Genomic DNA, 12,376 nt, shown 5'->3' with positions numbered 1-12,376 from the left:
TTAAAAGATATTCACATTACTTCATGAATTCTTAGTTCTGTACTTTCCCCTGTCAGATTTCAACATACCAATGGCTGACTCAAACTTTTAGTTTATCCAGAAGGAATTAATATCTGTAGTCCCATAACTAACAATTTGAGGTGAGAATAGTTATATCTCATTAAACTTGTTTTATTTCTGGTAGTTTATAATTTGAGTAATTTCTATAGCCCAGGTACCTAAATGTTGTTTAATAAACATATGTGTTAGTACTCATCTGAACATGATTACTTGTTCTAAGTTCATTTATCAAAATCACTTGCTCTGTGTGTGTGTGTGTCTACATGAGGGCACATGTACTCTTTAATTCCCGAAAACAGTTTTGCTCCTCTAAGGAGAGAAACTGGCTTTCGCTCAATATGCTACCAGACTCTTAAGCCTCTTCTAAAATCAGAAGTTGACCAATTTTCAAATAAACAGAAAGAGAAAATACTTATTTAGAATGACAAAAATTAAGCTTGGCAAAAGTAGTGACTTTTATTTACAATTGCATGTATCAAGATTACAATAGAAACACTAGTGATATCATCTGAACAAAAGCAATGATTTATTGGTAACGGCAATGAATGGAATATTGACAGTCTCTGGCGAGAATCAAGCAATTATCCAGGAGCTGTAGATCTGATTGCAATATGGTCTTCCAGTGTCTTTCGAACTTTAGTGGCTTTCTCCTTTTTTGCCAACTACCTAGAAAAACAAAAATAACTTTATATGTACATCTTATTAATTTAGAAATATATCAGTTATTTTCAAAATACTACTAATTGGCAATCATCTTTAAAACCTGGTGTTAACTTTTATCCCTGCATTTTTTTTTTGGCATGCAGTATATTTTCATTGTTGAATCAAACTGTGACTCTCTCCTTGAGCTTCAAGGAATTAAAAAGGACACACATGCAGGCTATTTTTGGTTTCCCACACTGTTTTAAGAAAAAGTTATGCAAATTTTCAAAACAAGGTTGATAATTTAGGGAAGTTAATGAAAAGCTGATGCTATATGAGTGACATGTATTTGGCATACTATTTTTTAGGCAATTAGAAATCAAATGTTGATCACAAATAATCTAGAATTAAAAGACTATGCTAAACTTATATCTTTATGTCCAAGATGAAAGGTTTCTAAACTTCTCTCTCAATATGTAGACATGCAATGAAAACAGATTAAAAATGACTAATTTTGTTGTTTCTTTTTTTAAAAAATCCTGGTTGCTACAAATATACTACAAAAAATGTAAAAAAAAATTTTGTTTCTGTTAATGATTAAAAAATTCTCTATTACAGGATTTTTTAAATACCCTAGTTGCTGTAAATGTGGCAGCATAACAATGTAAAAAAATAAACTTGGTTTCTACCAAAAGTTCTAGAAAACAAATTCTCTTAAGTTCAAAACTATGTTCTAATTGAATAATTTACTTCGAACCTAAAGTTTATCATTAAATAATGTATTCTCAAAGCAGAGATGCCTCTACAAAAATCTATGTGCAAGCTATTAAATATATATTTGTATACAAAAATATTGCTGTGTACATTTGTAAATGTAAATTTCATTATTTTAAATTGATTCTGTTCCAAATGGTAGAATGTGAATCAAGCAGAACTCATAAAGGTCTTCAGTACATTTCTGGTCTAAAATAAAACATAGCTGGGACAATGTCTTTCATAAGAGAAGATTATGAAAACTCTTCACACTGAATTCCCAATCACATGATGCCACAAGTGCTGTTTTCTCCACCTCCGGTAAAACCGCTTTTATTACTTTAAAAGAACTCTCTGATCTAAAGAATCATGTGTTAGACAGTCCAAAAAGCCAGAAAGATGCTGAACAGATAGTCTCAGAAAAGACTATGTGGATGAGAGTAAGAAATTTAGGTTTTAAGAACCAAGAGGAGCCTTCTTGCAAGTTGGAACTATGTGTATCACAAATGAATTTAAGCAGATAAACACTGAAAGCATTACTGATCATCGTATCACTTGGGAACAAGCAAAACACAGAGCTATTAGACTAAGCAAGAGAAAAACAATTGATATTAAAAACTAAAATTTTAGCAGATGTGATACAGTGGAAGACACAAATCTGCATACTGTTTCACAGGTTGATAGCTCTCAACTTGCCAATGTGTATTCTCTGTAAAAAAGAAGAAATTTAGCACTCCAATATGGATTTTCCACCCCAAACGTAAAGCTCTTTTATTCATTTTGAAGTCTTTATATTAATACCTCAGACAAACAAAAGTCTAGGTACATCAAAATTAGGTGTCAAAAATACTTATTCAGTAAAGAGTCCATTGATCTTCTATATTAATATTTTAAACCAGCTTAACATTCAGTCTGTAAGTCCTTCAACTGGATTATGCTTGCTTGGGGAGGCAGAGGACATACCCACAATTGATCAGCAACTACAACTTAATCAATATATTACACTAGTATTAGCATAAAAGAACTTGATGAAACTGTTCATATTTGATTTCCAAAATGACTCTATAGTTCCTGAAAAATAAAATTCAAACTTCGGATTGGATTAAAACATTATCCAAAAACTAATTAAACCATTTACAACAATGTAAATTTTATTGCAATATTGTTTCTCAAAATGTAGTACAAAATTAAATATGAGACAGGAGAAAGTAAAAAATAAAGCTGAGGAGCAATACGGTACGGTAATGAAATTAAAGCACCTAGCTGCAAGCCCGAAACAAAAACCAAAACAAAATAAAAAGCCAGTGGAGAAACACAACTAGAATGATCTCAAGAAAGGGATGGTTGAGGAAACCTAGTAATATAATAACAAGGCTGATCCGGATGACAGAAGCTGTAGAGATCTTGCACCAACAACGATGAGAACATGGGAAGGGTGAGAGAGCAGACAGGTGCAAGATGAGCAGAGAAGCAAGGAGGGGAGTAGAGTGAGATAAGGTCAATCTTTATATTACTTCATTTTAAAAAATCTTCTGGTTTTAGTTCATTTGAGTTGGATTAAAAAAGCTGAAAAATAAACAGACAGAAATGTTACAAAAATAGCTGATACGGTGAATGGCCAGTTTAGAAAAGTCTATTTTTATTACAGTGATAGAAAATCTGCTCTGCTTTTCTCATGCACCTCATTCCCTAATAAGCAGAAGCCCCTTCAATTATGCTCATTTTTATATACTTTATTACTTTTATATTAAAATAAAGCAATTCATGTAAAGAGCATATTTTAGTAAAGAAAATATCAACGTCCAATTAGGATGGCAAGCTTTCCATGCTGCAACACAAAGAATCCATTTACAACAGGAAATACACTAAGTGTATTTTATAATATGTGCACAATGCCTATAAGAGCGAAAAACAGACAAGCAAAAGGTGTGTACTAGTCTATCAAATCTTAAAGGTATAACCTTATAAAGTTTTAACAGCATGCAAGGTGGTCTAAGATTTCTAGCCACATCCAAGATTCATTAGTGTTACCTTAGCTTCTGTCATCTCAGTGACATAAGAAGAAGGTTAATGACATTCTGAAAACTAAAATTATCTAGGAACAACAACTCTCACATCATAAAAATGTAAACTGAAAATGCTCAATAATTCTATTTTATCATTCATTAAACCATTTTATATAGCTCACTTTACAACACAAAGAGGTATCAAGACTCTTCCTCTGTGTTGATAAAATACATGCCGAATCTATTTTGAAATTTTAAATTCTAATTACTGTGTGTAATCCCTTAAAAATTCAAGCTGACTAAATAAAGAAAAAGAAGTGCCAGCCATACTTGACTTGTCCTACGTTTTCATGCCCAAGTTGCTATTTTCCATTCCACTTGGACTGCCCACTGCTATATTTTCCTCTGTCCATCTCTACTCCTAAAGTTTAGTTCAAGGCCCTCTTCCTCCATAAAATATCCTCATTCTTTCCCAGTCATTGTTGGGAAGAAGTCAGTATCACTGGGCCGGAAAAGTATGACAACAGTCTGTGGAGGAAGACAGCCTTGAATTAAGCTTTAATTCTGTTTAACTTCCCAAATGTTTGTGCATTAACCCTCAAGAACACAAACTTGCTCTAGATAGGGATCAAGATTGTATCTAGCACAGTACTACAGGGACAACGAACACCACACCACGTATCTGTTATTTCCCTCACTAGAAACCAAACTCATAATTTTAAAAAGGTGATTCTATAAAAGGACCAAATTGGCCAATTTCAGTTATACATAAACTAATTTTATTGCACTTTTTCTACACTGAGGTTCTTAATTTACAAAAATAATTGCAATTAGCTTACTTTTGAGGAATCGCCCTAAGGACAATAAATGACACAAACGGAACAAATCTCATTCAGAAATTATGAAAATAAAATGTAATACTGACATACAATAAGAAAACCATTTAACCCATGAAAACATATCAGAGAGCATAAGCAAGGGACAAAGAAGTCCAGAGTACTGTGAAGGGCGTCCACTACAGTATTAAACTATTCTCCCAGGGACCACGCTGGGGGTCCCTCACACCCTTTTAGGGAGTTTTCAAGCTCAAAACTATTTTCAAAATAATACTAAACTATTATTTGCCTTTTTAACTTTCATTGTCTCACAGTGTACAATGGAGTTTTTAAGAGGCTACACAACCTGCGATAGCAAAAAAATGACTGAATGCAGGAGATACGAAAACGAGAGGATTCTATTAAGCTAGACAGTAAAGAAATTTGTAAAGTATAAAGCAATACTCCTCTAAGTTGCTTTTGTTTTGGAAAATACATACATAATTTCAAAATATTATTTGTGTTAACGTATGAGTTTATTATTTCTAAATAAATATAGTTTTTAAATTTCTCAGTTGCAATTTTTGAAATAGTAACTATTAGGTAAGTATAGCTCATGGAAACAAAAGCTCTTTTCAGTCCTCAACAATATTTAATAGTGTAAAGTGATCCTGAAACCAAAAAGTTTGAGAACTATTGCTCTACAGTGATTTTAATAGGGTAAAAAAGCATTTAGTTAAATGGACACATATCCAAATCATAAAATAAAGACAAATACAAGCAAGAACAGTCTTAACACCTATGCTATCCTAAAGGCAGTCCAAAAAAGGTAGTTTGGTAGTAAAAAAAGAAAAGTAGTCTAGAAGAGGTGAGATTGGGGGTGTTAAAATTAAAGAGGTGAAGACAGATTCTTAGATGGACAATTATTAACTGAATGGCAGGCTGACAGGAAGACAGACAAGATCAAGTAGTGGTTAGAGAAAATGGAAATCAAATCCATAAGCTAAGGTGATAAGCAGGAAACTAGAGCTGAATTATTGGTATAAGAAAAACAGGACTTAAAGAGTAACGGATCTTATGAAAGTATTAAGCTAAAACGAACTATGCAAGGCACAGTTAAAGCTAAATCCAATGGCATGTAATCCAAACAGGCAAAGTAACAAAGCAGTCAGCCAAAATGTCTTTGTTGCTCACACATTTTCCCAGTACAGCATATTTCATATCATAAAAATGCAGATATTTAATCTTTGCTTCTCCTAACCTGTCATTATACATATGTCAAACATTTAACATGACAGATCTAAGTACATGATTGTCATCTCTACAGTTCCCAAAAGTTAATTATATTGTGAGTCAGGAAAATGACAGTTGAAAAATGGCCAGTTAAAATATCTGTCAAGGTTATCAATTTTGTAAAAAAATAACGTAAGTTCATCCACTGTTATGCAATTTTATAAATTTTTCTGTAATTTAATTAAAATTAGATCTGTGGATGCCATCAAAAAGATAAGTTTCAAGATGTTCTACAGCTCCCATTCCCCAAACAGGGGTGTCAAACTGCTAAGCTGGGTGCCTCTTCCTCTCTAAAATCATCTCAAGTTCCAGACTGCCTGCCAGAGGCAGACATCAGAAACATGGTGATGTCTCCTGTGCTGCAGCACATTTAATCTGTGTACGGCACCTGAGCTCTGTACTGATGATAAAGCTCTTGGTGGCAATTCTATGATCTATGGTTGTATATTTTAAGAGTCACCATAAGAAACCATTCAATTAGAAGTAATTCCTATGAACGTACAAAATGTTCTCATTCCTAAAGATCCCAAGTACCTTAGAAATTCTTTGCAACCTCAAGATTATGTCAAAATATTTATAAATAAATATTTTATATATATATTTGCTGAAATGTGTTCTTTTAGCACATAGTTTGAAAGTTATCCTCTCAGTGTAAAATTATTTAAGTCATTTAAAATATTTTCATCAGAAACAATGAAAATCTAAATCTTAATATTGATAAAGTTCTTAAAAACTAATAATAATGATTTAACTTTGTTATTTTTCTCCTACTTTCTGAAACCAATCATTTTTACTCTCTTAACTGGATGCCATTCATTAAGACACTATATCAGTAGGATATATCAGTAGGACTTATTTTTATTAGAAATTTAAGTTGGATATCTAAAAATATGATTAAAAGAACTTACTGTTCTTTCTAGTTTAACCTTATAAAAAAAACTCCATGACATATGACTTTGATTTTTAAGAAATTATTTCTTTAAAATTATATTACTTCCCCTAAAAATCATTTAAACAAACTTACTCGTTTGAAGTCATTCATATTTGTTGCCTGGACTGGAGTACCAATAAAAGTAAAATATGAAATTCTTGTTGTTTCTTCTTCACCTTGATTGGACTGAACAAATATCTACCAAAAAATAATAATTTTTATGGTAATGATTATAATACTTTTTTCATAAAAATGCTTTAAGTCTAATCGATTTCCTTAGATTACTAATAAAAATACCTTCTATTCATCGTAAGGATTAATTATATTATATTCAGACTAGTACTTCTACAGGACTATTACCTCCATTGTTTGCCCTGCTATTCTCACTTCTCCAGGGATGTCATGGCAAGACACCCACATATACAAATGCCTGATGACTTAGTGTGATGGTGTGGAGGGGCCATAATTAAATTCTTTACACAGAACGATTAAAGAGTATGCAATTCATGATTCAATGGACTGCTGAAATTTTATAAAAAATTACAGTGCTTCACTGAGGAAAATTTTTAGTTATATTCTTTCTGCTCGTCATTCATTCTATTTCCTAGAATACTAGAAAAAAAATAGTATTGGAAATCAGCTCCTAAAATCATACTATGCCCTGCATATTTTTTCAAACTCAATTGACTGTTTATACTCTCTATTTAAGAACTCCCCTCAGCATGTTAGAGACAGAAGCTTTACTCTTAGATCCTTTTTCAGAATACTGGATTTTTTTTAATTTGCTCCATATTTTAAACACAATACTCTAGATGCTATCTACTTAGGAACATTGCCTCTCTTGATTTGAGTAACACACTTCTTTCATTCTAAGATGGCATTCATCAGTCAGTTTTTGTTGTTTGTACAGGCAACCACAGATTCATCTCAAACTGAGTTGATCAATTAAAAACTCCAAGTCTCTAATTAGTGGACTATTAAACCAGTGCTCCACTTAGTTGTACTCTTCTTTTAATCTAAGCACAACAGTTTACATTTACTGCTTTTAAAATTCATATACTTACTTTGATTAGACTTTCTGATCAAAACTGTCATTTCAATTTCAATTTCATCACCAAAAAAGTGATACACGTGCTTTCTGTCTCTTAACCAAAATTCTGATTGAGACAGGACACAGTACATAAGACTTGAACCTATCACAAAATAACTACGTTCATGATTTTTGATAATAGAGAAGATTATATCAGGATATCTGGATTGAAAGAGCTTTTCCAATAAACAAATTGCCTTTCTCCCATCACTAAATAAGGTGTTATTATGAACACACGCTATAGCATTCTTCTAATTTACAAAAACCAGACTCATTACATTAAAATAAAAAATCACGTTAGTTTGGTATGACTTGTTCTCAGTGACTCTATGCTGGTTCTCACTTCTTCTTCCGGGTATTCTATTAGTCTGTTCTAACCCTCCCGTCCCCTCCTCCTCTGAAGGACGGGGCTGGGGGTGGAGAGCATGTGCTGGGTTGCAGTACCAAAATGCACAAAAGCAACTAATTAAGCAGCAGCTGATTCGTTTTTACTGAGACTGTGACCACTATATTATTAAAAACTATATTCTAGAAAAGTACATTGAATTTTACAAATCTATCACTCATCACCGGGTATGAATAATAAAACTCAAATCAGTTTAAGTAAAAATGTTCTCAAATACACATTTCACAACAGCTGCCAAACATACATAAAATAAGTAAACTGAAAAAACCACAAATTTTTAAAAATCAACCATCTTTCCCCTTTAGGACATGTAGATAAATTAAAAAGATTTAATTAGATCGTTATACATTTTTACTCATTTCGAACCAAGTAAACAAATATCTACTTTAAAGGATCATTTAGAATCACTAAGGAGAGCATGAATTGTCACCCATAAACCCATTAAATATATGTTCATGAAATACTACTTACAGTTACACTGTTAACATTCTGAAACTTAACGTAACGAAGTGGGACAATACCATCCTCTTTAATATCATCCTCTGTCAGTTCCAGAGCCTGAGTTGGTTCACTTCTTTCTGCTTCTTCAAAATCCATAGATCGGGGTAGATTGATAAAAATTTTTACGTATTTAGGACCCTGACCTATAAAATGGCAGAATAAAATAAAATGCTGAAAACCAAGTATGTAATATTTTCTTCCCTTTATCATTACATCCACACTATACAAATAGGCACAAATACACACATATGCACATATCTACATGTATCTTCAGAAATTCTAAGAAAGTCTGAGTATCTTCATAGTTGTTCTCCCCATCCCCATGCCTTGCACCAAGGGCATTTACTGGTATATTCTTGGCCTGCTAGCACTATTGACTAAGAATACTAGATTAAAACACATACATATATGTGCACACGTACACATATACACACACACAAATCTTGCTCTCAGAACAGACGTACTATGATAAATATGCTACTAGTGAGGAAGTATAGGGAAGGTAGCAATGGAGTCTGACAGTATATGCAGGTTAACAAGTTTCATAAAGAAATAAAATGAGTTGGGTCTTGCAATGCCAACAACTGGTACATTCTGTTATTTAAGAGGAAAGCATCATCAATAACACCATCTAGCCAAAAGGAAATTAATTATACAAATTGCCAAATTTCATCTTAGGAATTAAGATGTACTCAGTGCTAAGATGACATTTACAGAGTGTTTTAATCTCTTTAACTTCAGAGTACAATCTAAGACTTATGTTTTGTTGCTGATTAAAGAATCTAAAATATTCACATTGCTAAAATTGCTTAATTTCTACAGCATTCGCTTTTATAAATACTTGTATTTTCAGAACAGACTTTCATCAATGAAAATTCATTAATACCATTTTTAATTACCATTATATTATAGCTTACTGAAATGTGGACAATAGAATGCTAGCTAGGCTACTTTTGCTGTATTTTTTTTTTTTTATAAAGGTAACATTATCTTAATATTTTCCAAAATGTTAGTGGAATGAGAATGTAAGCATCTCATCTACAAGCATCCATGTATATATAGCCATATGAACTGTTACTTGCATTACTGTTTAATAATAATACATAATTTATATATTTGATCTGTATTATTTTTCTCTTAAGAGCTATGGACTAGGTTCTTTGTAACCTATTTTTAATGAACTAAAGCAATTTGAAATAAAAACTGATAGCAACCAGGGGAAAAAAACATGAAAATTTAGAATAAAAAATGAGAAGGGAATGCTATCTAATAAATAGGATGCTGGCTGTTTCTCTCAATTAATTAAAAAGGTCTAGTCCCTATTCCTCTCATTCCGTCTGTCTGCTTCCCCCACAAGCAGAGGAAGAAGAGAAGGGAGATGCACGATGGGTTGGCTGAGGGAGGGCTGCAGCCCACCCCGAAACTCCAACCCTCAGCAACAAAACACCCTCAACAAAAACAGAAAAAAAAAGGTGGTAGTGCTGAATATGGAAAATTCTTTATATAATAAAAAGGAAAATACCAAGTCTGTACAATCATGTTTAAAGGATCATAATATGTATAAAAAACATAAAAACCATTATAGGGCACAAACGGGAAGATATAGAGCCTTAGTTTTATCATCTGTAATAGGAGTTTGAAATATCTATCTCCCAGTTTTGATCCTAAAAAATGGCTGCTTTGAATCTAGAGTTTTACAGTCATAGTTGGAAGAAAAGGTTCAGCCATTTTCAGATTAAGAGGGAACTTAAATTCTAAAATAAAAAACTAGAGATAAATCTCACATTATATGACCCATTCATGTCCTTGCTTTGTTCTAAAAACAATTTCGCTCTTTCCCAATACAAAGAATATTTTCTTCTATTTAATAAAAAGTTTTAGGTATGTGCTAACAGGTCTACAGAGCAGAAAGTTAGTTTGAAGAAAAACTGTCCATTACTCACCATTATCTGGTCCTTGAAATTTCATTGAATAAAGCTTAACGGGTTGATTGAATGCCACAGTAATTAGTAGCTGTGAAAAAAAATAATGGCTTCATATTAAAAGGGCTCTTGAAAACCTTGAATACACAGAACAGTTAAAATTAATTGAAAGGCAGAAAAAATTTAATTAATCTAACAAAACCATTGTAATGTGTAAAATCAGTAAGTTGAAAGTGACTTGAGTAGACTAACATTTGATATATATAATCATCGAGTATTCATAAGGGAATGACAACAAATTTAATGGAATAAATTAACTAAAATTATGCATAAGAACCTAAGTTCTTGTGACCTATAAATTGGCATGCAATTTGCTTTCCAAAAATTCAAACAAAATTCCCAAATTAAAATAAAATTTTAAAAATATATATTTTAGCATATAGGACAGTTTATTTGTCAAGTGTCTACCCATGTCACTTGATAATCTGGAGGCAATGCACGATGCCTTCAAATGGACTCTATTTGATCCAAAACCTTGAAGAGGATTCTTACAACTCTACAGTCACCTCCATATCTCCACATTTCACTTACTTTACTGAATTTGAAAGGCCACATAAAGAAACCAGGATACAAAACATTGTTGCAATGCCTATCTCTCAGAAACTGATTCATTCACTTAATCTTTCCAGCAGAAATTTTGCTTCTATCCTGGGAGCAGAATTTCCCCGGCAAGAGATTTCGGGGAAGCTGTAGCAGTCCTGCTGATATGCATCATCGAAATTATATTCAGAGCAACATTTACAAGAAACACAAAGTGAACAATACTCAAACCTATACAGTAAGGTACATCTGTTTGGAGCAAAGAAAAACGGGGTTTCAATTTCTGGTCTCATGATCATTGTGGTCTGTTTGCCTAAGAAAATACCTAGACTATTTCCTTTGGTTATATAAGTACTTTTTATACTTGGTCTGTAACAGTATATATAAGCATGACATATTTAGGGACCTGAATCACAGGTGAACCAGAGATGAGAGTGAAAAGCTAGAAACAGATCAAATAAGAATCTGACATCCTCTTTCTGAAGCCAGTGAGAATCATTTAACTATTCTATGAAAGAAGCATGATCAGATTTATATTTCAGAAAAATAATTTTTGTGAACATGTAGAAGATAAACTAGAATGGGGACAAAGCAGAGTCAGTGGGATAGAAAGGAAATTAAGGAAAACAACAGTCAAGATGAAATAGGGCTTGAATGAGGCAGTACTACAATATTTACTCTGTGACAACAATGCGAGGGAGTGCAATACTAGTTTACATCTGGGAGTGAAGACTAGACACATGGGAAGCACTCATCTAATTAGTAGTCTCTATTTCTCAGGGACAAACTCATTTGGGTGGGTAAAATGTATGAAAGGCAGATCAAGAATGAACAAAAGGACTTAAGAGTGGAAAAGGTTCAGCTCAGTAGTGGGGCCACTCCAAGAGTTCTGTGATTCTCCCCAGTCCACCTGCAGGCCACACAGAACAGAGGAAAGGAGTGGGGTCAGTCTGCATGGTCAAAGGACAGGGGTCAAAGAAAATGAAAGTTACAAAATGGAAAAGAACTGGTCATCTGGGAAGGAGAGACATAAAACCATGAGATGGAAACATGATAAAGAAACAATAGCAGGTATAAATATTGATAATCTCTACAAGCCTTAAGCATTCAATTACCTGCTCATCACAATCAGATTCCAAGAAGGTCATGTCTTTTCGCAAACAGTTGTCAAATCCATGCTCATCACTTTCATTAAGACATTCACAGCCAGCTTTATTAATAAAAGGCATTAAATCCATCTGAAAAAAATAACATCAAGACTGTAAGCAAAGCATTTGGATTTGGTATAAAAATCTTAAATATGTGATTCTCTCTAGATTAAGCAATTTTAAAGAAAATGTCTATCTCTTTTAAAATA

General features: G+C 32.8%; 1 protein-coding gene across 5 annotated transcripts in view; it reads right to left on the bottom strand.

Annotated features, from left to right (window-relative positions):
- Positions 1-491: 491 nt before the first annotated feature.
- TXNL1 (thioredoxin like 1) overlaps positions 492-12,376 on the bottom strand; it is a 27,594-nt gene continuing 15,709 nt past the window's right edge. For 2 of the 5 annotated variants that reach the window (XM_023531157.1, XM_023531160.1), the window contains 5 exons: positions 12,135-12,257; positions 10,441-10,510; positions 8,468-8,640; positions 6,594-6,698; positions 492-726 (listed from right to left, as the gene is read on the bottom strand). In XM_023531157.1, the coding sequence (XP_023386925.1) occupies positions 697-726; positions 6,594-6,698; positions 8,468-8,640; positions 10,441-10,510; positions 12,135-12,257 (501 nt within the window). In that variant the 3' untranslated portion in view covers positions 492-696. Of the gene's footprint in view, positions 727-2,660; positions 3,022-6,593; positions 6,699-8,467; positions 8,641-10,440; positions 10,511-12,134; positions 12,258-12,376 lie in introns of those variants that run through there. The other 3 variants (XM_023531158.1, XM_011361112.2, XM_023531159.1) reach the window with 2 other exon arrangements.

The sequence above is a fragment of the Pteropus vampyrus genome, unplaced genomic scaffold (genome assembly GCF_000151845.1).
Source record: "Pteropus vampyrus isolate Shadow unplaced genomic scaffold, Pvam_2.0 Scaffold62, whole genome shotgun sequence".
NCBI lineage: Eukaryota > Metazoa > Chordata > Mammalia > Chiroptera > Pteropodidae > Pteropus > Pteropus vampyrus.
This window is presented reverse-complemented; position numbering and strand designations above follow the sequence as displayed.